The sequence below is a fragment of the Hyperolius riggenbachi genome, chromosome 1 (assembly GCF_040937935.1).
Source record: "Hyperolius riggenbachi isolate aHypRig1 chromosome 1, aHypRig1.pri, whole genome shotgun sequence".
Lineage (NCBI taxonomy): Eukaryota > Metazoa > Chordata > Amphibia > Anura > Hyperoliidae > Hyperolius > Hyperolius riggenbachi.
Genome location: NC_090646.1, coordinates 636595450 through 636620948, shown reverse-complemented (window position 1 = coordinate 636620948; position 25499 = coordinate 636595450). Strand labels below are relative to the sequence as shown.

The following is a 25499-nucleotide window of genomic DNA, read 5'->3' as shown; positions in this document are numbered from 1 at the left end:
CACTCCAACCTGAATTATCGCACATTCTTTCTGTTTTAAGAAAGCAAACTTTTGTTTTTCTTAACATCTTAGTAAGGGGCCTTTTAGGACCATTGTAGTCCCTTACACACTCCAATGAGTTCTGGGTCACCATGAGCTTGCTGGGTAGCATGTCCCTCTCGGTGTTACAAGCCCTACTGCATAGAGCCAACTTAATCTATGCTATGCACTGATAAGGATCAAACAATCCAAAACAGTCTGTATGCATGTTGGATTATTATGGCTCTGTACAATTTAACAAGCTGACACATCATTGCATTCCAGCGGTTCTGGAGGTGTGTTTAGCTTCTAAGGGTAACAATGGTTAATTAGCAAATTTTCAGCAGTGATGCACTGGGAGACATCTCAAGCTCACTCCAACCTGAATTATCGCAAATTCTTTCTGTTTTAAGAAAGCAAACTTTTGTTTTTCTTACACTCTTAATGGTAGGGTTCTCAAACTTTGCACAGTTGGTCGTTGGGTGACTAGGATTATTATTCAGAAAAGTGGTTAGAGCCTATAAAAGCCAATCAAAATTCACCGAATGATTTTCAAGGGGAATATTTACATTTCTGCCATTCTTGCACTGTTAATGGCACAAGCCTCAAACCTGGTATAGTTGATCATTGGGTGACTGGGGTTCAATTTCAGAAAGGGGGTGGAACCACAAATAGCCAATCAGATTTGTTTCATTCCAATGCAAATTATTGTTGCCAAACACCGCAAAGCTCACAAACTTGGTAATTGAGTAATTGATTAATTGTGTGTTAGGGTTAGGAAAGTGGGCACAGCCAACACCAGCCAAATACATAAGCGGGCAACGCCGGGTCATAAGTGGGCGGAGACAAACACAAATTTTACTGGGAAAATGTAAACAGCAGCCATTCTTACACTGTTAATGGTAGGGTTCTCAAACTTTGCACAGTTGGTTACTGGGTGACTGGGGTTAATATTCAGAAAAGTTGGTGGAGCCTACAAAAAACAATCAAAATCTACCTATTGATTTTTCAGGGGAATATTTCATTGCTGCCATTCTTGCACTGTTAATGGCACAAGCCTCAAACCTGGTACAGTTGATCATTGCGTGACTGGGGTTTAAATTTATATAAGGGGGTGGAGCCCCAAACAGCCAATCTGATTTGTTTCATTTTAATGCAGGTTATTGATGCCAAAGACCGCAAAGCTCACAAACTTGGTCATTGAGTAATTGAGTAATTGTGTGTTAGGGTTAGGAAAAGTGGGCGCAGCCAACACCAGCCAAATACATAATCGGGCAATGCTGGGTCATCAGTAGGCAGAGACAAATACAAATTTCACTGAGAAAATGTAAACTGCAGCAATTCTTACACTATTAATGGTAGGGTTCTCAAACTTTGCACAGTTGGTCACTGGGTGACTGAGATTAATATTCAGAAAAGTAGGTGGAGCCTACAAAAGCCAATCAAAATACACCTATTAATCTTTAAGGGGAATATTTAATTGATGCCATTCTTGCACTGTTAATGGCACAAGCCTCTTGCACTGTTAATCACCTGTACCTGGTACAGTTGGCCATTGGGTGATTGGGGTTCAAATTCAGAAAAGGGGTGGAGCCACAGCCAATCAGATTTATTTTATTTCAATGCAAATTATTGATGCCAAAGACCTCAAAGCTCACAAACTTGGTCATTAAGTAATTTTGTGTTTGGGTTAGAAAAAGTGGGCGGAGCTAGCACCAGCCAAATACATACCTGGGCAATGCCGAGTCTTCAGTCGGCGGAGACAAACACAAATTTCACTGGGAAAATGTAAACTGCAGCCATTCTTACACTATTAATTGTGGGGTTCTAAAACTTTGCACAGCCTACAAAAACCAATCACAATTCACCTATTGATTTTCAAGGCAAATTTTTAATTGCTGCCATTTTTGCACTGTTAATGGCACAAGCCTCAAACCTGGTACAGTTGATCATTGGGTGACTGGTGTTAAATATTTAGAAAAGGGGTGGGGCTACAAACAGCGAATCAGATGTGTTTCATTTCAATGAAAATTATTTATGCCAAAGACCACAAATCTCACAAACTTGGTCATTGACTATTGACAATTGTGTGTTAGGGTTAGAAAAAGTGGCCACAGCCAACAGCAGCCAAATACATACCCGGGAAACATCAGGACATCAGTGGGTGGAGAAAAATAAAAATGTAACTGCCAGAATGTAAACTGCAGCCATTCTTACACTGTCTGTCAATGGCAGGGTTTTTAAACTTTGCACAGTGGGTGACTGGGATTAATATTCAGAAAAGTAGGTGGAGCCTACAAAAGCTAATCAAAATTCACCTATTGATTTTCAAAGTAGTGGAGCCACAGCCAATTATTGATGCCAAAGACCGCAAAGCTCACAAACTAGGTAATTGTGTGTTAGGATTAGAAAAAGTGGACTGAGCTAACACTAGCCAATTACATACCCGGGCAACGCCGGGCGACCAGCTAGTAATATTATAAAGCGCCAACAAAGTAAGAAACAGTCTAAAGTATTGTGGGTAATTTATAAGTACAATAGTAATAAACGACAAATATTATTGTTATTCAATGGCTTCCTCTTTTAAAGTGTTCCTGTGGCGGTATAAGGGGAAAAAAAAGTGTACATGTTTACAACATCTACTGAATTAAACTGCCCGTTTAAAAGATATTTCCTCCCTTAACATTGTTGGAAAGTTGAGTCTTTGCTTTGATTTGCATTCTGCCCCGAGTAGGTGCAATGCATCATTTCTAAATTAGGGGGTGCTGATTGAGGGGTATCCACTCCTTTTAAAGTGGGTCTGATCCCTTGCACAGGACAGAAGGAAACCATAGAGAAATGCACCCTGTATGTATTTAGAGAGTTTAACCTGTTTAATTCCCCCTCATTTATGTCTAATCACAGGTTGTAATTTGATCTCTCTCCTGTGTCACATGACTGCCTATGGCAGAGATGGCAGATGAGCTCATTTGAAAGCACAGGATGTTAGCAATATGTCTGCTTCCATGAATCAGGAAGTAGAAACAGTGCTGATTTATTTTCGGATTTGTATTAGCTGTAACAAAGAAATGTTTTTTGTTTAAGGGTGGTTATGCTGTTGCCTATCTTTTAGAGCAGAGAGGAAGTTCTGGGTTCAGTACACTTACACCACAAAGAATGAGCCAAACCAAACAAATAAATGTAGCCATGGACATGCTAAACATGATTTATGTACAAGAAAAAAAAACAGTCCATATAGCACAGGAGCATTACTTGAAAAAGTATAACAATCTTTATTAACCAAGAACAGAGTAATTAAAAACAATTAACACCAGAACCAGCTGCATAAAGCGGCAGACATGAGTACAAAAATATCAAAAAATACAATACATAAGCACTGGTGGGTATCAGACAAGCATATAATGACCCAATAAATCAGGCACTGCAAGCCTAAACAGCGTAATCCATGTATAGCGTTAGATATAAACATACAGGGGACCTGTTAGCACCCTAATACAAAAGCCACGCAAGAGAGTGGGTACCTCCGTTAGATGTAAAATAGAATAATGCTTACCCGGAGACCCCCAGGCACGTCCACTGCCTGCTGCTGTCCCTCACCAGTTCAGCAACACTGTTGCTTCTTCAGAGGATAGCGAATATATGCCGCCGATCGGTTAAGTATAAAACAAGCGCCCCGCTGCCGAACTAACTTCCTGCTACGTCGCCAAGTACCAGGAAGTTAGTGCGGCAGCCAGGCACTTGTTTTGTATTTAAAGTGAACCTGAACTGAAAATAAAAAGTCAAAATAACACAGGTCATACTTGCCTCCTGTGCAGTCTACTCCTCAATCTCTTTCTCCTCTCCTGCGTCCCATCTGTCCACCGTGATCAATAGAATTCTTCATCCTCCATTATAAAAATGGCTATTACCCCATAACAGCTTCCTGGTCAGCACACTGTTAAACTGTAATATCACCCACTTGAGCCATAGGGAAACATGGACATTACCTTGCACATTCAGTTGTAACTGACAGCAGCTGATATATAACTGACAGCAACTGGTATGTTTCAGTTCTGACAAAATCTTGTGAGAACTGGATGGGATCACTGTAAGAAGAAAATAATGAGCTTCTGAGAGGAACTGACGGCGAGGTAAGTATGTAATATTCATTTGCAGCTACATCATGTGTTTATTTTAAATAATTTTACTCGCTTCAGGTTCCCTTTAACTGAGCAACGGCATTTTTTAAAGCTATTATTAATAATTATTGATTTCATTATTATTGATATTATGATGATGATAACGATAGTTATTGCAACCTCCTGTTCTGTGGCTCTGTACATTGTGCAATGTAGACTGCCCGCAGTTCATGCCTAGCACAGTAGGGACACCCAGCAATGCAGGTACATAAATACAGACTTCGTTAAAACACAAGCAAACCCCGGTGATATAATCGCCGCCTCTAGAGAGAACCATTTGCCGCTCAGCTGCGTTCCCATTCACTGACGATAAGTTGAGTTTGCAAACAGGAGACTTGACAAATGCGCTCCCCGAATACGAGTGAATGGAGAGGTCGTTCAGCTGGAAATAAACCAGAAATTTGTCTTTGAATGCCTATCAGCTGCAACAATTTTACCATCTCTCAGGGCTGGTGCACACCGAGCGGCTTTTTGGGCGTTTTCAGATCCGCTTGCGGCTGCGGATCTGCTTGGTCAATGTATCTCAATGGGGTGGTGCACACCAGAGCGGCAGGCGTTTTGCAGAAACGAAAAATGCCTGGGTGAGGCATTTTTTGGATTGCGGATGCGTTTCTGCCTCAATGTTAAGTATAGGAAAAACGCAAACCGCTCTGAAAAACGGCACTTCAGAGCGGTTTGCCAGGCGGTTTTTGTTACAGTAGCTGTTCAGTAACAGCTTTACTGTAACAATACAGGAAATCTACTACACCAAAACCGCTAGACAAAACCGCAAAACGCTAGCTGAAACGCTACAGAAAAAAAAGAAAAAGCGTTTCAAAATCTGCTAGCATTTTGCGGATCTGCTAGCGGGTTTTGGTGTGCACCAGCCCTCAGACTGTCTCTGTGGCCAGCTGTTCTGCTCATGCCATTTCAGTGGGTCTATACCCCATGTTTTTTAAAGTGTAACTGTCGGGCATAAAATAAAAAATCAATTCTTTATTTTTATCTGGTAAACAAGTAATAAGGATGCTAACCAGGTAATCCAAATCTTAAAATCACTATTACTTTTCTTGTTGATAAATGATCATTCCCCAGTTTACCTGACTCTTATTTGGTACACACAAAATTTGGTACACAAAAAGGAAGTTGCAGGGCATGCTGGGTTGTCCTTTTTTGCTTCTCTTTTTCCCCCTCACAGTTAAAGAGACTGAAGTCTCTCAAAATTCAGGGTTTTTCTTGTAAAATCATCTTTAGTATCATTGCCCTAACTGAAACGCTGCATCCCCGCACACTAAATCACCCCAAACTGCCGGGCAAAAATCCATTACTTTGTTGGTCGTGGATTTTGCTAGTCTAAGGAGGCAGAGCTTTGGGCTGTAGCTCTGCCTCCATGCGTGTTATTCCGCCCGTATCTCCGCTTCACCCCCGCCCCTCTCTGTGAAAGAGGACTTAGAGGGGCGGGTGGAGGCGGCGATCTGCGCAGATAGATGCGTGCAGAGGCAGAGCTACAGCCAAAAGTTCTGCCTCTTCACGGAAGTGCTCCCCGCAATGTGCCCCAGGGAGTTCGGGGTAATTTAGTTGGTGTTCAGCCGCGGGGATGCAGTGTTTCAGTTAGGGCAGTGATATTAAAGATGATTTTACAAGAAAAACAGGTATTTTGGGAGACTTCCGTCTCTTTTTAACTAATACAGCCTGATTGGCTGAAGCCTCTTTCCCTCCTGTTTTCCCCTCCCACACCTCTGTTCCTATCTGATTGGCCAATATTTCTCATGCTGAAACAATGCACTTTTTATAGTGAAGGGCGGGCAAATAAGGCAGAGGAGAGTAAGGGAGGAAATGAGATCAGGATTGGCTTCAAAATAGCCACACTTAAAATGGAAAATGCTAAGAAGGATTTTTTACTGTAGAAAAATCACGTGGACAGTACAATATATATGTTATGTAAGTATTTATCTACTTCTATATGTGTTTTTTTTGTCTGAGATAGTATGGCTGCCAGCTCCTCTTTAAAGGGAACCTTAACTGAACGGGGGGTATAGAGTTTTACTTACCTGGGGCTATTACCAGCCCCCTGCAGCAGTCCTGTGCCCTCGGCGCCGCTCTGGAATCCTCTGGTCCCCCACTGTCACTTAGTTTCGTTTTTGACAACTCACCAGTCGCCGGCCACCATGCGTATTATTGGACGCATTCACCAATGCAATTAGCGCTATTGCGGACCGCAACACGTACAAAAATATGCGTTGCCGCATATCTACGCGTGCGGAATGTGGCAACGCATATTTTTGTACGTGTTGCGGTCCGCAATAGCGCTAATTGCATTGGTGAATGCGTCCAATAATACGCATGGTGGCCGGCGACTGGTGAGTTGTCAAAAACGAAACTAAGTGACAGTGGGGGACCAGAGGATTCCAGAGCGGCGCCGAGGGCACAGGACTGCTGCAGGGGGCTGGCAATAGCCCCAGGTAAGTAAAACTCTATACCCCCCGTTCAGTTAAGGTTCCCTTTAAGACCATTAGAATGTTTGGGTTCTCTCTCTAGAAGAAACTGACAATGGCTTTGATTCATAAAAGGCTTTGCAATAAAACAATCTGGGAGGGAAAATACAGCATTTAGTATTTGAGACTTCTGTGTGCTAATTCATAAACCTTTTCACAGCTGCGCTAGAAATGTTGTGTTTTCCCGAAGCCCAACTAACATGAGGAATGTAGCTGGCTGATTTGTTACATTTGGCTGTTATCCCTGCAGAAGACAGCATTACAATAAAAGAGGCACCCCAGCTTCAGTTTATATGTGCAGGGTTAGTTTTACTGCCACTCCTTGCCCTGAATCTGCTCGGTCTATTAGTCTTTCTAAACACTCTAATTGCCACAGCGCAGAAGAACTTCAGAAAACTTTACACATGCCAGGCTTGATGTTCACCTCCGGCAAATACACATCTGAAAAACAGGTACCCGAGAGGTTAAAAACACAGCCTGGGGTATTCAGGGAAGCCTTGTTTGTTCTGATCGCTCTGCTGCTTCCTGTGTCTCACTGCTTCTGCTGAGTCTCCATTCATCCCTGCACTTATCACAGTCTTATCCCCTCTTCATAGCAGTCGGTAATCTCCGTGCCATTACCGCCTGCTATAATCTTTGTGAATTGACATTTACTGACATGTGCTGGAGGTGTTCACCGCAGAAGGCGGTAATTAACCTCACTACTCAGTAATTGTAGCTTTTCATGCGGTAACAGCTTTTATGAATTGACATTTTCCTAAGTGCTCGGTAAAGTCAGCTGTTTTCTCCATTACCGCATGTGGGTAATGCTTTATGAATCGAGGCCATTGTGATAATGATAACCTAACAGGAGGTGTAGAATAGGTTCCTAAAGACTTGTATACAGACAAGTAAAAATGTAATGGAATTTTGACTTGTTAAGCAACCACCGTCTCTATATACAAGAACAGAACGTTTTTAAGCTGATGGCTCTTCTCCCTTTGACGCTGCAGGATTGTACGTAATTGTACTGAAAGTGTACCTGAGACAGGGTATAAAAAAATTATACATACCTGGGGCTTCTTCCAGCTCCCTTCAGGCTGATCGTTCATTCCCCGTCCTTCTCTGCTGCCTGGACCCTCCGGTGTTCGGCCCGGTAATTCTTTCAGTTGGGGCCAGTCATGCTGTGTGTTCCCCCACATCGCACTCCTGTTACTGGGAGCATTCTGCGCCTGCATAATATTATTATTATTTAGCATTTATACCATGCCAAAGGCACGTTTAAAAACAGGCACTGGGCTCTGGCTGCGACCGCCACACTGGCTCTCCTCAAAAAAGCACACAAACTGCACATCCCCCTCCCCCCACACACACACACACACGCACGCACACACACACACCCCGGCCCGGTCCTCCTCCTCCCCCTTTTTTTTTTTCTTTTTAAATCACGCGAGAGCCGCATCATGTCCGCAGCTCTGCGCACTGCGTCCCTGTTGCCCTAGCAACCACAGGGATGCGTGTAGAGCTGTTAGAGCCGGCTGAAGTGCATGCGCAGATGGTTTCCAGCAGGGACACAAGGATATTATTATATAGGATAGCACTGACTTCTTACGCAGCGCTGTACAGAGTATATTAGCTCATCCCTCACAGGAGCTCACAATCTAATCCCAACCATAGTCATATGTCTATGTATGTATGGTGTAGGGCAGGGGTGCCCACACTTTTTCGGCTCGCGAGCTACTTTAAAATTTGCAGAGTCCAGGAGATCTACCAACATTTAGGTAGCAGGTATACGTGTCTTCAGTATAGGTAGATAGGTATAGGGGCCTTCAGTATAGGTAGCCAGGTATAGTGTAGTTAGGTATAGGTGCTTTCAGTACAGATAGCTAAGTGTAGGGGCCTTCAGTATAGTTAGCCAGGTATAGTGTAGTTAGGTGTAGGTGGCTTCAGGATAGTTAGCCAGGTATAGTGTAGTTAGGTGTGGGTGGGTTCAGTATAGTTAGCCAGGTATAGTGTAGTTAGGTGTGGGTGGCTTCAGGATAGTTAGCCAGGTATAGTGTAGTTAGGTGTGGGTGGCTTCAGTATAGTTAGCCAGGTATAGTGTAGTTAGGTGTAGGTGGCTTCAGGATAGTTAGCCAGGTATAGTGTAGTTAGGTATAGGTGCTTTCAGTACAGATAGCTAAGTGTAGGGGCCCTCAGTATAGTTAGCCAGGTATAGTGTAGTTAGGTGTGGGTGGGTTCAGTATAGTTAGCCAGGTATAGTGTAGTTAGGTGTGGGTGGCTTCAGTATAGTTAGCCAGGTATAGTGTAGTTAGGTGTGGGTGCCTTCAGTATAGTTAGCCAGGTATAGTGTAGTTAGGTGTGGGTGGCTTCAGTATAGTTAGCCAGGTATAGTGTAGTTAGGTGTGGGTGCCTTCAGTATAGTTAGCCAGGTATAGTGTAGTTAGGTGTGGGTGCCTTCAGTATAGTTAGCCAGGTATAGTGTAGTTAGGTGTAGGCGCCTTCAGTATAGTTAGCCAGGTATAGAGTAGTTAGGTGTGGGTGGCTTCAGTATAGTTAGCCAGGTATAGTGTAGTTAGGTGTGGGTGGCTTCAGTATAGTTAGCCAGGTATAGTGTAGTTAGGTGTGGGTGCCTTCAGTATAGTTAGCCAGGTATAGTGTAGTTAGGTGTGGGTGGCTTCAGTATAGGCAGCCAGGTATAGTGTAGTTAGGTGTGGGTGGGTTCAGTATAGTTAGCCAGGTATAGTGTAGTTAGGTGTAGGTGGCTTCAGTATAGTTAGCCAGGTATAGTGTAGTTAGGTGTGGGTGGCTTCAGTATAGTTAGCCAGGTATAGAGTAGTTAGGTGTAGGGGCCTTCAGTATAGGTAGCCAGGTATAGTGTAGTTAGGTGTAGGTGCCTTCAGTATAGTTAGCCAGGTATAGTGTAGTTAGGTGTGGGTGCCTTCAGTATAGTTAGCCAGGTATAGTGTAGTTAGGTGTAGGTGCCTTCAGTATAGTTAGCCAGGTATAGTGTAGTTAGGTGTGGGTGGCTTCAGTATAGTTAGCCAGGTATAGTGTAGTTAGGTGTAGGTGCCTTCAGTATAGTTAGCCAGGTATAGTGTAGTTAGGTGTGGGTGGCTTCAGTATAGTTAGCCAGGTATAGTGTAGTTAGGTGTGGGTGGCTTCAGTATAGTTAGCCAGGTATAGTGTAGTTAGGTGTAGGTGCCTTCAGTATAGTTAGCCAGGTATAGTGTAGTTAGGTGTGGGTGGCTTTAGTATAGTTAGCCAGGTATAGTGTAGTTAGGTGTAGGTGGCTTCAGGATAGTTAGCCAGGTATAGTGTAGTTAGGTGTGGTGCCTTCAGGATAGTTAGCCAGGTATAGTGTAGTTAGGTGTGGGTGGCTTCAGTATAGTTAGCCAGGTATAGTGTAGTTAGGTGTAGGGGCCTTCAGTATAGTTAGCCAGGTATAGTGTAGTTAGGTGTGGGTGGGTTCAGGATAGTTAGCCAGGTATAGTGTAGTTAGGTGTGGGTGGGTTCAGTATAGTTAGCCAGGTATAGTGTAGTTAGGTGTGGGTGGCTTCAGTATAGTTAGCCAGGTATAGTGTAGTTAGGTGTGGGTGCCTTCAGTATAGTTAGCCAGGTATAGTGTAGTTAGGTGTGGGTGGCTTCAGTATAGTTAGCCAGGTATAGTGTAGTTAGGTGTAGGGGCCTTCAGTATAGTTAGCCAGGTATAGTGTAGTTAGGTGTGGGTGCCTTCAGTATAGTTAGCCAGGTATAGTGTAGTTACGTGTAGGTGCCTTCAGTATAGTTAGCCAGGTATAGTGTAGTTAGGTGTAGGCGCCTTCAGTATAGTTAGCCAGGTATAGTGTAGTTAGGTGTAGGTGCCTTCAGTATAGTTAGCCAGGTATAGTGTAGTTAGGTGTAGGTGCCTTCAGTATAGTTAGCCAGGTATAGTGTAGTTAGGTGTAGGGGCCTTCAGTATAGTTAGCCAGGTATAGTGTAGTTAGGTGTAGGTGCCTTCAGTATAGTTAGCCAGGTATAGTGTAGTTAGGTGTAGGTGCCTTCAGTATAGTTAGCCAGGTATAGTGTAGTTAGGTGTGGGTGCCTTCAGTATAGTTAGCCAGGTATAGTGTAGTTAGGTGTAGGTGGCTTCAGGATAGTTAGCCAGGTATAGTGTAGTTAGGTGTGGGTGGGTTCAGTATAGTTAGCCAGGTATAGTGTAGTTAGGTGTAGGCGCCTTCAGTATAGTTAGCCAGGTATAGAGTAGTTAGGTGTAGGTGGCTTCAGTATAGTTAGCCAGGTATAGTGTAGTTAGGTGTGGGTGCCTTCAGTATAGTTAGCCAGGTATAGTGTAGTTAGGTGTAGGCGCCTTCAGTATAGTTAGCCAGGTATAGAGTAGTTAGGTGTAGGTGGCTTCAGTATAGTTAGCCAGGTATAGTGTAGTTAGGTGTAGGTGCCTTCAGTATAGTTAGCCAGGTATAGTGTACTTAGGTGTGGGTGCCTTCAGTATAGTTAGCCAGGTATAGTGTAGTTAGGTGTAGGTGCCTTCAGTATAGTTAGCCAGGTATAGTGTAGTTAGGTGTAGGTGCCTTCAGTATAGTTAGCCAGGTATAGTGTAGTTAGGTGTGGGTGGCTTCAGTATAGGCAGCCAGGTATAGTGTAGTTAGGTGTGGGTGGGTTCAGTATAGTTAGCCAGGTATAGTGTAGTTAGGTGTGGGTGGCTTCAGTATAGTTAGCCAGGTATAGTGTAGTTAGGTGTGGGTGGCTTCAGTATAGTTAGCCAGGTATAGTGTAGTTAGGTGTAGGTGCCTTCAGTATAGTTAGCCAGGTATAGTGTAGTTAGGTGTGGGTGGCTTCAGTATAGTTAGCCAGGTATAGTGTAGTTAGGTGTAGGTGGCTTCAGGATAGTTAGCCAGGTATAGTGTAGTTAGGTGTGGGTGCCTTCAGTATAGTTAGCCAGGTATAGTGTAGTTAGGTGTAGGTGCCTTCAGTATAGTTAGCCAGGTATAGTGTAGTTAGGTGTAGGTGGCTTCAGTATAGTTAGCCAGGTATAGTGTAGTTAGGTGTAGGTGCCTTCAGTATAGTTAGAGTTAGCCAGGTATAGTGTAGTTAGGTGTGGGTGCCTTCAGTATAGTTAGCCAGGTATAGTGTAGTTAGGTGTAGGTGCCTTCAGTATAGTTAGCCAGGTATAGTGTAGTTAGGTGTGGGTGCCTTCAGTATAGTTAGCCAGGTATAGTGTAGTTAGGTGTAGGTGCCTTCAGTATAGTTAGCCAGGTATAGTGTAGTTAGGTGTAGGTGCCTTCAGTATAGTTAGCCAGGTATAGTGTAGTTAGGTGTGGGTGGCTTCAGTATAGGCAGCCAGGTATAGTGTAGTTAGGTGTAGGTGCCTTCAGTATAGTTAGCCAGGTATAGTGTAGTTAGGTGTGGGTGGCTTCAGTATAGTTAGCCAGGTATAGTGTAGTTAGGTGTAGGTGGCTTCAGGATAGTTAGCCAGGTATAGTGTAGTTAGGTGTGGTGCCTTCAGGATAGTTAGCCAGGTATAGTGTAGTTAGGTGTGGGTGGCTTCAGTATAGTTAGCCAGGTATAGTGTAGTTAGGTGTAGGGGCCTTCAGTATAGTTAGCCAGGTATAGTGTAGTTAGGTGTGGGTGGGTTCAGGATAGTTAGCCAGGTATAGTGTAGTTAGGTGTGGGTGGGTTCAGTATAGTTAGCCAGGTATAGTGTAGTTAGGTGTGGGTGGGTTCAGTATAGTTAGCCAGGTATAGTGTAGTTAGGTGTGGGTGCCTTCAGTATAGTTAGCCAGGTATAGTGTAGTTAGGTGTGGGTGGCTTCAGTATAGTTAGCCAGGTATAGTGTAGTTAGGTGTAGGGGCCTTCAGTATAGTTAGCCAGGTATAGTGTAGTTAGGTGTGGGTGCCTTCAGTATAGTTAGCCAGGTATAGTGTAGTTAGGTGTAGGTGCCTTCAGTATAGTTAGCCAGGTATAGTGTAGTTAGGTGTAGGTGCCTTCAGTATAGTTAGCCAGGTATAGTGTAGTTAGGTGTGGGTGGCTTCAGTATAGTTAGCCAGGTATAGTGTAGTTAGGTGTAGGTGCCTTCAGTATAGTTAGCCAGGTATAGTGTAGTTAGGTGTGGGTGCCTTCAGTATAGTTAGCCAGGTATAGTGTAGTTAGGTGTAGGCGCCTTCAGTATAGTTAGCCAGGTATAGAGTAGTTAGGTGTAGGTGGCTTCAGTATAGTTAGCCAGGTATAGTGTAGTTAGGTGTGGGTGGCTTCAGTATAGTTAGCCAGGTATAGTGTAGTTAGGTGTAGGTGCCTTCAGTATAGTTAGCCAGGTATAGTGTAGTTAGGTGTGGGTGGCTTCAGTATAGTTAGCCAGGTATAGTGTAGTTAGGTGTAGGTGGCTTCAGGATAGTTAGCCAGGTATAGTGTAGTTAGGTGTGGGTGGCTTCAGTATAGTTAGCCAGGTATAGTGTAGTTAGGTGTAGGTGGCTTCAGGATAGTTAGCCAGGTATAGTGTAGTTAGGTGTAGGTGCCTTCAGTATAGTTAGCCAGGTATAGTGTAGTTAGGTGTAGGTGGCTTCAGGATAGTTAGCCAGGTATAGTGTAGTTAGGTGTGGTGCCTTCAGGATAGTTAGCCAGGTATAGTGTAGTGTAGTTAGGCGTAGGTGCCACTCACCTCCCTCCAGTTCCAGCGGCGGTGTCTGGGGCTCCTCCTGGTCTCCCCTCCTTCAGCCGCGCTGCGAGTGCAAATGGGCACTCTATGAAGGCTCTGGAGTCCGACTCCGGCGAGCGAAGGGGGCAGCGGGCAGCGTGCATAGACGCATTGTGCCCAGGCCCAGCACCGCCCCCCAGCTATGACGTCGCGGCGCCGTCCTCCTCTCCCGCTGTACCGCCCCTCTCCTCTCCTCTCCGCCTCTTCCCATTGGCCAGTGGCTGGCAGCAGATCCTGGCAGCTGCCGGCCGCAAAATTGTACATGACGGTAGATCGCGATCGACCTATTGGGCACCCCTGGTGTAGTGCATGTATCGTAGGGGAAGCCAATTCACTTATCGCTATGTTTTTGGGATGTGGGAGGAAACCGAGTACCTGGGGGAAACCCACACAAAAACGGGGGAGAACATACAAACTCCTTGCAGATGTTGATGTGGCTGAGGATTCGCCCGGGGACCCAGCGCTGCAAGGCGAGAGCGCTAACCACTACACCACCGTGCTGCGCAGAATGCTCCCGGCGACAGGGATTGCCCGGCCAGGCTGCGTATGCGCAGTAAGCCTGACTAGAAGAATTACTGGGCTGATTGGTAGATGATCCAGGTGGCGCAAAACGGAGACGGAGCAATCTGCCTGAAGGGGGCTGAAGGAAGCCCCAGGTATAGCTTAATTCACCAAGACAAATATCATGCCTTATCAAAGTTAACACGCCTTATCAGAGTAGCATAGCAAACTTATGCCTGCTAATTGGCAATGACGAGAGCTCCACTCCTCCTGCCCTGAGCACCTGCGAGTTCGTAGCGCTCGCTGTGCTACTCTGATAAGGCATGTTAACTTTAATAAGGCTTGTTAACTTTGATAAGGCATGCTATTTGTCTTAGTGAATCACTTAATAGTCTTCTATATCGCCATCATTTAAAAACAACCCACTTCCAATCATTTGAATGGACCGTGGACGCCATGTTTACCGACCGTCTGATTCAGCCCTTACAATAAGTGATCTAACTGGAAGGGTGCTTTCATTTACTGTAATGTGGAGTATTCCTTAAAGAGAACCCGAGGTGTGTTTAAAGAGTGTTATCTGCATACAGAGGCTGGATCTGCCTATACAGCCCAGCCTCTGTTGCTATCCCAAACCCCCCTAAGGTCCCCCTGCACTCTGCAATCCCTCATAAATCACAGCCGTGCTGTGAGGCTCTGTTTACATCTGTAGTGTCAGTCTCAGCTGCTCCCCCGCCTCCTGCATAGCTCTGGTCCCTGCCCCCGTCCCTTCCCTCCAATCAGCAGGGAGGGAAGGGATGCAGGCGGGGACTGGAGTTCTGCAGGAGGCGGGGAAAGCAGCAGACTGACACTACAGAGATAAACACAGCCAGCTCTGACAAGCTGTTTGTCAGCAGTGTGGCTGTGATTTATGAGGGATTGCAGAGTGCAGGGGGACCTTAGTGGGGTTTGGGATAGCAACAGAGGCTGGGCTGTATAAACAGATCCAGCCTCTGTATGCAGATAATATTCTTCAAACCCACCTCGGGTTCTCTTTAAAATGTTAAACATTTTTAAATGGCACTTTGTGCATATGTAATGTTGTCTTAGCTGGCAATAGTGCATTGATGGTGGCCTTAACCTCCGTCACCTTATGTTCGCTGATTGCTTACTACACAGCTGCACATGATCCCCTCCCCTTCCTGAGTCTTAATTAACCACACGTTTTGGTACCCGATGAGGGGTGACGTGCCAGTGTTCGGTTACACCTTATAAATGTCACACCACGTATGTTAGTGACGTCCCTTATCAAATGAGATTTTTTTGTTAGGTCATGTAGCCATTCAATTCTCTTGTTAGAGGAAGAATGGCATTTACTCAGCAGTTAGTCATCGCTGTCTATTTAGCCTTTCTTATAAAAGTTATCAACAAGAAAGTGTTCCAGCGGATGGCTGCTCAGACCGCTGCGCTCTTATCTCTGCGCTTTATCGTTGTGCTCCCGGAGACGCTGCCGGAAGGATAAGGCTCATTCAACATTAATTGCCTCTGCTTATAAAAGATGCAGGGCTGCTCCGATACGCTCGCCCTCTTCTGGGGATCAGCTGCCTGAATTAACAACAAGCCCTGGGAACATTTAGGAATATAATTTTTACACATTAAGGAGATACATCCTCCTGCTTTTAGCAGAAATGGATTGAAGTATTGATTTTGATGGCGGCTGTTATAAAAAAAAAATACTTTTACCACCTCGTGTTCCTGATAAAATGTGTTTGTTTAATTGTACAGAACGTCTTATTTAATTCTATTATCACCATTTGTTTAGTTGGCCTAGATTTTATTATTGCATAATGGTATAACCTGTACAAGCTTGTAGATGCTCCCTCTAGTGGTGAATGTATGCCAGTGCATCAATACTCTAATGCTGGGAATACACGATGCGTTTCTGCCGTTCGATTCTCCGCTCGATTGTTTTTGCCGCTCCATTCTCTACTCAATTCTCTTATCTTCCGCTCATTTTTCTGATCTTTTTTTACATTCACTTCTATGAGAAATCGAGCAGCAAAACGATTGAACGGGAGATCGGACATGTCGGAAATTATCTATCGAACCATCTATCTGCTGCGAAAACGCATCGTGTATTCCCAGCAAAGAAAATCGGTGGTGCCAAGTGTATGCTCGATCGACGATGCAACCAATTTCGGGCTTAGCATGTCGATCGAACATGCTGCAAGATGTATGGGTCAAACGGGTGCGTGGCGGTAACCTTGAGCGATATCGGGACAAACATGATGATACACCTGACGCAGGCAAAGTGCAACATGCATGTGCATTTCTGAATGCAAAAATATTGCAACGCAATCTCAATGTGTTGATTTAAAATACAACCTGTGATTTCTATTTTAAACATCATGTGCTTTTGGTTTGCGAATCACAGGCGATTGGGATTGCATCACAAAACGCAGCACAACGCAGGCAAAAAGAGTAAAAGAGCCCTTAGGGCCTGTTTCCACTAGGCCGGAATTGTGGCCATTTTCCGCATGCAATTTCAGATGCAGAAACGCAGCCTGTTGAAATCAAATCTGACTTGCAGATTTCTGCAGAGCGCATGCGAATCCTCATAGCCATGCATGACCTTTGCATCAGCATGCGCATTGGCATTTCGGAAAGGGACTCGGCACCCCTGTGGGAACCCGCTCTATGGACTGGTTTTGCACTGAAAAACTGACGGAGTTGTTCTCCAGTAGTGCATTGTGCAAAAGCTTTGCGTTGTAATGCGTAGATGGGAACTGAACTGAAGATTTCTACATTTTCATGTACCAGAAATTTGCAGGTTAATTTCCAGGCTCCGCTCCATTACTTGCAAATGTTTGTTTGTGTTCCATGCGCTGTATTTTTTCCGCCTCTGAATTGCGCCTCTGAATTGATTCTCAATGGCTGTGCATGTAAAATGGGAAAGTTTGCCTAGGTTTTATTAAGGAAGCGAAAGCAGGAGAAAGCTGTCCTATATCTTCCCTTTCCATTTTGAAATTTCACATGTAAATTTTCACACCCAAAGCTTATAGTGGAAATGGGAGTGAAAATGAAAATGTGTGAATTCTCTGTGAATCTTCACATAAGTCTAGTATATGTGATAACTATCTCCTCTGCTTCCTTTGTAAAACACATACACATGTTCACAATTCCCATGCGGAGTAACTGAAAATCTGCTCAATTTGGATGCAAACACGGGTGGCATTACAGCAGGGATGTCAGGTTTTTTTTCTGCAAAGAAATGTTACTTCAACTTGTTACTTTAAAGCAGGGGTGCCCACACTTTTTCGGCTCGCGAGCTACTTTAAAATTTGCCGAGGCCAGGAGATCTACCAACGTCCCAAATGCTAAGCACGCGTCCCCCCCCCCCCCCCCGCGTTAGCCAGGTATATGTGCCTGCAGCATAGGTTACATGCCCTCAGTATAGGTTAGCCTGGTATTTGGGCCCTCAGTGTAGGTTAGCCAGGTATATGGGCCCTCAGTGTATGTTAGCCAGGTATATGGGCCATCAGTGTAGGTTAGCCAGGTATTGGTGCCCCCAGTGTAGCTTAGCCAGGTATTGGTGCCCCCAGTGTAGCTTAGCCAGGTATTGGTGCCCCCAGTGTAGCTTAGCCAGGTATTGGTGCCCTCAGTGTAGGTTAGCCAGGTATTGGTGCCCTCAGTGTAGCTTAGCCAGGCATATGGGCCCCCAGTGTAGCTTAGCCAGGTATATGGGCCCCCAGTGTAGGTTAGCCAGGTATTGGTGCCCCCAGTGTAGCTTAGCCAGGTATTGGTGCCCCCAGTGTAGCTTAGCCAGGTATTGGTGCCCTCAGTGTAGCTTAGCCAGGCATATGGGCCCCCAGTGTAGCTTAGCCAGGTATATGGGCCCCCAGTGTAGGTTAGCCAGGTATTGGTGCCCCCAGTGTAGCTTAGCCAGGTATTGGTGCCCCCAGTGTAGCTTAGCCAGGTATTGGTGCCCTCAGTGTAGCTTAGCCAGGCATATGGGCCCCCAGTGTAGCTTAGCCAGGCATATGGGCCCCCAGTGTAGCTTAGCCAGGCATATGGGCCCCCAGTGTAGCTTAGCCAGGTATATGGGCCCCCAGTGTAGGTTAGCCAGGTATTGGTGCCCCCAGTGTAGCTTAGCCAGGTATTGGTGCCCCCAGTGTAGCTTAGCCAGGTATTGGTGCCCCCAGTGTAGCTTAGCCAGGTATTGGTGCCCTCAGTGTAGCTTAGCCAGGTATAGGTACCTGTAGCGTAGGTTAGCCAGGGTCCTCTGGACTCCTGGAACCTCCGGCAGGCAGGCCGCTGGCCAATATGAATGGCGGGGAGAAGACGCGGCGAGGAGAGAGGCGGCGCGGCCGCTACGTCATGGCTGGGGGCAGCGCCGGGCATGTTACCAGCACGCACGTTGCAGGCTGCCCGGCGCCGCCCCCAGCCATGACGTAGAGGCCGCGCCGCCTCTCTCCTCCCTCTCTGCTCGCCGCGTCTTCTCTCCCCGTCTCCCGTGCATTCTTATTGGCCAGCAGCTAAACATGATGAGCTGCTGGCCGCAAAATTTAATGAGACTACCGAGGAGGCGGTCGCGATCTACCGGTAGATCGCGATCGACCTATTGGGCAGCCCTGCTTTAAAGGATAACTGAAGTGAGAGGGATATGGAGGCTGCCATATTTATTTTCTTTTTAACAATACCAGTTGCCTGGCAGCCCTGCTGATCTTTCATGCATCAGTAGTGTCTAGTCACACACCTGAAACAAGCATTTAAAAAATCCAGTCAAATTTAAGTCAAACGCTTAATCTGCAGGCTTGTGCAGGGTCTGGGATTAAAAGTATTAGAGGCAGAGGATCAGTAGATCTGCCAGGCAACTGGTATTGTTGAAAAGGAAATAAATATGGCTTCCTCCATATCCCTCTTACTTCAGGTGTCCTTTAAAACATCACGTCTCCTGTGCCTATAGGCTACTGAGATGTGCATCTGTCCCTGCTGTACAACAATTATTACTAAAAAAAATAAATAAAAAAAAAAGCACTTTGCCCCATATGCAATGATCTTTTTCTCCTAGGAGACAATGGTCTCAATTCACTAAGCTTTATCAAACACTTTTATCAAACGTTTGATAATTTACCTCATGGGTAAAATCTCATTTTGAATTCACTGAGGTGTTACAGATTTATTGAACATTTTATCGATAAAACATTCGCTAAATCTGTAACACCTTAGTGAATTCAAAATTAGATTTTACCCAAAAGGCAAATTATCAAACGTTTGATATATTGTTTGATAAAGCTTAGTGAATTGAGGCCTATGTTTCATCTTCTCTTTTAAAATAGCTTTTCAGCGCTTACTGAAAAAGTACCAAATAGTTGGTGAAAAGTAATACAAAAATTATTTTTGAGTAGTTTCTTAAGGTGGCCACTAACGGTCCAATTTCTAGTGAAAAATCGTTCGAGTGATCAGAAATTCTGATCGGACGAAAAATCGTTCACTACACCATCAACTAACCAATCATTGCTTCCTATCTATCACGATCACCAAGAAAATCGTTCGACGAAAATTCATTCGGGCGACATTTTTTCACTCGTTCATAATCGATTGTGTCCACCAAAGGAGATTATTTACAACCAATCCGATCAGAATTTCTGATCGCTCGAACGATTTTTCGTTAGAAATTGGACCGTTAGTGGCCAGCTTTACATGCTGGTGGTTTAAAGGATACCCGAGGTGACATGTGACATGATGAGATATAAATGGGTATGTACAGTGCTTATCACACAAATAACTATGCTGTGTTCCTTTTTTCTTTCTCTGCCTGAAAGAGTTAAATATCAGGTATGTAAGTGGCTGTCTCAGTCCTGACTCAGACAGGAAGTGACTACAGTGTGACCCTCACTGATAAGAAATTCCAAGTATAAAACACTTTCCTAGTAGAAAATGGCTTCTGAGAGCAAGAAAGAGATAAAAAGGGGAATTTCTTATCAGTGAGGGTCACATTGTAGTCACTTCCTGTCAGGACGGAGTCAGCCACTTACATACCTGATATTTAACTCTTTCAGGCAGAGAAAGAAAAAGGAACACAGCCCAGTTATTTGTGTGTTAGGCACTGTACATACACATGTCTGTCTCATCAGGTCACATGTCACCTCAGGTATCCTTTTAAATAGCATTTTATTGAAAAGTTGAGAAGTATCACCTAGGAGAAAACTCAGGAGATATGTGGATCTTTATATCTTATCTTTTTAGCAGGCAATTTATTTAGAGGCTTGCAACTGCTCCAGGCCAGTTTTTTTTTTTGTATTTGTTACATTTGTTTGCTACTAAGTAGTACTGCTGTCAGTGGCGTAGCTAAGGAGCTGTGGCCCCCCATGCACTCTATACATAACAATTTTTATACGGCGCATTAAAACCTGCCAATGGCAACCACAGTGTCAGAGGTGCAAGAAGGGAATGGGGAAGAGCTTGTTAATGATTACCACTATTCAAAGTATCTATAGAAGTGATTATTATGAGCGCAGGACCAATAGAGTGCTAATACTGTAGCTGAGGGAGGGCTCCTCTGGCCCAAGGGCCCCGATGTGGTCGCAACCTCTGCACCCCCTATTGCTACGCCCCTGACTGCTGTAATGTGTATTTACGGCCACCAGTGTGAGACAATAACAGAAGACTTCTGATTTGAGTTTCTGCATTTTCTGCTAGTAGAGAGAGATCAAAGTATTCCAAGAATTTACAGCACAAGCTCTGCCGACTGAAGTTAAAAGCAATGCGCTTATCTCAATTGAGATAACTCTATTGAAGCTGCTAATGGGCTAAATGTCTGCCTCAGCCAAGTTCAATCCAGCGTGCATACTTAGCTTTAGTCGGCTTCAGATTTTTTATTGTGCAATAACTTTTAAGTAGCTTGCTAGGATTGGACATTGCTCAGAACCTTCACACTCCTTTATATATTTCTAAAGTATTTATATTTGTGTTTTCCAGGGTGATCTACAAGTGCTCGATGTGTGACACGGTGTTCACATTGCAGCCTCTGCTCTATCGTCACTTTGACCAGCACCTCGAGAACCAGAAGGTTTCAGTGTTCAAGTGTCCAGACTGCTCCCTACTGTACGCCCAGAAGCAGCTTATGATGGAACACATCAAGGTGAGAGGCTGGGGCGTAACCTCAAGTCATGGGGCCCACACAGAGGTACTTTGATAGGGCCCCTGAATGTACACACCTTTCATCTTGTCTACCCCTGGTGACCCTCACAGCCGGGGGGCTTATCTGGGAGTGTCATCATAAGACAAGTGTGGACATCATCATCTTCACACCCAAAACAAGTCTAGCCACAGAAAGGCCTGATCTGAATAATAGACCCCTTTATTAAAGGATGTGAAGTAGTAGTTTGGGTCCCCATACAGTTCTGGGCTCCCCTGCGGTTGCAATAGCTGCTCCCATGTAGTTACGCTCTTAGTGAGAGGAAACCACTACATGGTTCGTAGAAACCAAATAACTGAAACTGTAACCCACCTTCTTCTCATAGGCGATTAATCACCTCAGTACAGCTCTGTAAAGGTGTATGTAACGTTCTCCATCGTGGGCAGCATGGTGGCATAGTGGTTAGCGCTCTGGCCTTGCAGCGCTGGGTCCCCGGTTCGGATCCCAGCCAGGTCAACATCTGCAAGGAGTTTGTATGTTCTCCCTGTGTCTGTGTGGGTTTCCTCAAGGCACTCCGGTTTCCTCCCACATTCCAAAAACATACAGATAAGTTAATTGGCTTCCCCCCAATAAATTGGCCCTAGACTATGATACATACACTACATGATACATACATACATACATAGACATATGACTATGGTAGGGACTAGATTGTGAGCCCCTCTGAGGGACAGTTAGTGACAAGACAATATACTCTGTACAGCGCTGCGTAATATGTCGGCGCTATACAAATACTTAAATAAAAATAAAAAATAAATAAAATCACAATTCCTGCTGACAGTGCAGTTTCTAGGCTAAAATGCACCCAGGGCGAGGGTGTAAAAATTGCGCCCCCCCACCGCAGCAAGGTATGGGTGCCCGCAGTATAGGTTAGCCAGGTCTAGTTGCACTCAGTATAGATTCCCCCAGAATAGGTACCCCAGTATAGGTAGCCAGCTATAGGTCCCCCCCCCAGTATAGGTAGCCAGGCATAGGTGAGCCAGTATAGTTTCCCCCGCTATAGGTTAGCCAGGTAGGTGCCTCCAGTATAGGTAGCCAGTATAGTTGCCCCCAGTATAGGTTAGATAGGCAGGCATCCCCGGTATAAATTAGATAGGTAGTAGGTGCCCCCAGTACAGGTTAGCTAGGTGGGTGCCTCTAACATAGGTAGCCAGAATAGTTGCCCCCAGCATAGATTAGATAGGTAGATGCCCCCAGTATAGGTTAGTTAGGTAGGTGCCTCCAATATAGGTAGCCAGTATAGTTGTTACCTGTATAGGCTAGCTAGGTAGGTAGGTTGGATAAGTTAATGCTCCCACTATAGGTTAGATAGGTAGCTGCCCCCCAGTATAGGTTAGGTAGCTGCCCCCCAGTATAGGTTAGATAGGTAGGTGCCCCCCTGTATAGGTTAGATTAGGTAGCTGCCCCCTCAGTATAGGTTAGATTAGGTAGCTGCCCCCCAGGTTAGATAGGTAGCTGCCCCCCAGTATAGGTTAGATAGGTAGGTGCCCCCCAGGATAGGTTAGATAGGTAGCTGCCCCAATATAGGTTAGGTAGGTGCCCCCCAGTATAGGTTAGATAGGTAGCTGCCCCCCAGTATAGGTTAGATAGGTAGGTGCCCCCCAGGATAGATTAGATAGGTAGGTGCCCCCCAGTATAGGTTAGATAGGTAGGTGCCCCCCAGGATAGGTTAGATAGGTAGCTGCCCCAGTATAGGTTAGGTAGGTGCCCCCCATGATGGAGGGGGGAGCCGCGGGGAGGGCAGCCCGACCTCTCCCTCCCTCTCCCCGGGCCGCCCTCCGTGCGATTCCCCCCTCGGACTGCAGAGTAATGCAGCAGGGAAGCGCTGTGCATAACTACTCACCTCGCTGGCTCCAAGCGCTGCTCTCTCTCCGCCAGTCTCATCTCTGCCTACACGCTGATACACACACACGCTGCTTCCGGCTAAACAGGAAGCAGCGTGTATCAGCGTGTATGGAGAGATGAGACTGGCGGCGAGAAAGCAGCGCTTGGAGCCAGCAAGGTGAGTAGTTATGCACAGCGCTTCCCTGCTGCATTACTCTGCACTCCGAGGGGGGATCGCACGGAGGGCGGCCCGGGGAGAGGTCGGGCTGCCCTTTCCGCGGCTGCGGCTCCCCCTCCATCATAGCGCTCCCCTCCCAGCAGCGCTCAGTGCGGCGGCACGGGCCGCACGGCAGTAGAAACGGCCCTGCCTGCTGATTACGGACACCTCTTTTGATAAGATCTGATCATCGGTTCACTAGATCCACCAAATATTGTCTTACATTGGACCTAGACGTGTTTTGTTTTATAGGTTCTCCGCAATAGTCTGACACAGGGTTGGAGGAACAACATTTACATATAAAAATTCATACAGCCCATATTTGTACTAGTGAAATATGGAAAGTCCAAAACTTGGGTTTGCACAGTCTTTAAAGCAAACCTGGGAGGCTTGCAATGCACTGGTCTTGATACTTTCCTCGGGAGCGGGAAACTTCATCCCAATCAGTAGCTGATACCCCCCTTTCCCATGAGAAATCCTTTTCCTGTTTTCAAACGGATCATCAGGGGGCTCTGTATGGCTGATATGGTGGAGAAACACCTCCCACAGTGTGATGTCAGCGCCTCACAGCTCTGAGGTCCTGACATCACACTGTGGGAGCCTTGTTGCATTGTGGGAAACATCAGTTTCCAACTGCCAAAAAAGCAAGCAGCATCTCCTTCCACTGACATCACCTGCCAGCAGTAAAAATGTCACCATGTGATAAATGTCAGAATGTAAATCAGGGGGAGGAAAGATTTTACAATAAGCAGCCCCTGACTAAATCCTTTATATATAATTATTGTAAAAATTAAGCACTTTTTTTATTACATTATTTTCACTGGAGTTCCTCTTTAAAGAGGCTTCCTCTTCTGCAGCCCCTTTCCAGTGCTGGGACTTCCCTATGCAGGCGCACTAACACTGTCCCGCTGTGAGAACACGCGGAAAACCCGCCGCAAGTACTCAGAGCAAGGCGGCTGATTCCGCGGCAGCTTGCGCGCAGAGACCTGCATTCTCTAGCCTGACGGAGCGCGGAGAAACTGCCGCATGCCCAGAGAACAGGGCGGCGGATTCCGCGTCCGACGCGGCGGTTTGCACGCATAGGCTTACTTCTGCTAGTACTGCTGAACGCGGAGAAAACGCCGCACACTCGGACAGAGGTGCGGCGGATTCCGCATCCAAAACAGCGGAGGCATTACAACACATGTCTGGTGTGGCTGGGACTGATAGTCCACACAGGTTCAGAAGGACGCGCGCGCGCGCAGAGAGGCAGAGCATTTATGACAGCCAGAAGGTTGTCAGCTGACCAGGCCGGTCAGCTGACAAATATTTCAGTTTTCATTGGCCCAGCACTTAGGGGAGGCGCAAGGGAACGCTGGTGTATATATACTGGGTGCTGGTCATTCCTCTGGTGTCTGGCGTTGCGATCACTACGTGGTAGCACTCAGACCTTGTCAGTATCTGTGTTTTATTAGACCAGTTTCCGAGGTGTTGATGATCAAGGACCTCACACCTTAGTCTAGGAATTCTGTTATCTGTGTTAATATCTAGACCAGTTTCCAAGGTGTTGATGATCAAGGAACTCACACCTTAGTCTAGGAATTGTTGATTATTTGTTATGACCCTCTGCTTTCCTGATCATTCTTCTGATCTCTGATTTTGTACCTTTGTCATTCTGATACTCTGTTGCCAAACTCTGCTAGCCTTTGGATTCTGCATCTGTCTCCTGTCTCTGTACTTATCTGTCCATGTGTTAACGACCTGGCCTGCCCGACCTCAAAAATCTCCTCTGTTAAGAGATAGTTCACGGATCTGTCTGTGACACTCCCTCATTGGTGTCACTCACGTTCTGTCCTTCCCACTCTCAGCCTGACTCCTCCCTGCGGAGATTTCAGACTGACGGAAGGAACTTGCTGCAGAGCAGTACTCCTTATTGCTCTAGCACCTGATCTCCCGGTGCGGTTCTCAAAGTATTACTGTTGCATAAACACTCTCATCACTCAGGTGTCCAGAGGTTAGAGATATATCTGATTGTCGGTGATACTGCAGATCATCAATAATCAGGTATATATTTGCATTCTTGGTGATACTGCAGATCACCGGTAATCAGACCCTCTCTGTGTTACACCGATCGTTACACCCGCTCAGGCTTCGGCAGAAACAGCCGAGCCTGATCGGGTCCAGGCTGCTGCTCAGGGGTAGACATCTTGCACTTGTGCAGTAGAGCGGACCTGATCATGCCAGGCTTTTTCTGGAAGCCTGCACAAGCTGCAAAAAAAGCTATCTTTTGGGTTCTATCTCTGGAATGGGGCTTCGGCAGAGGAACTAGGGATGCATCTATAAGATCCAGAGGCTTCTCCCTCTGGAGGTAAATACCCCCTAAGAGCAATTTTTTTTAATTTCAGGGTCATTTTAAAGGAAATGTTAAGGATTGGGCAATTTTTGTCTCCTCTGTCCCCAAACT

General features: G+C 45.7%; 1 protein-coding gene across 1 annotated transcript in view; it reads left to right on the top strand.

The window, feature by feature from the left end:
• Nucleotides 1-25499, top strand: part of ZNF532 (zinc finger protein 532) — an 84360-nt gene that overhangs the window by 39246 nt on the left and 19615 nt on the right. The window contains exon 5 of the mRNA XM_068251269.1: nt 20796-20958. Within this exon, the coding sequence (XP_068107370.1) occupies nt 20796-20958 (163 nt within the window). The remainder of the gene's footprint in view (nt 1-20795; nt 20959-25499) is intronic.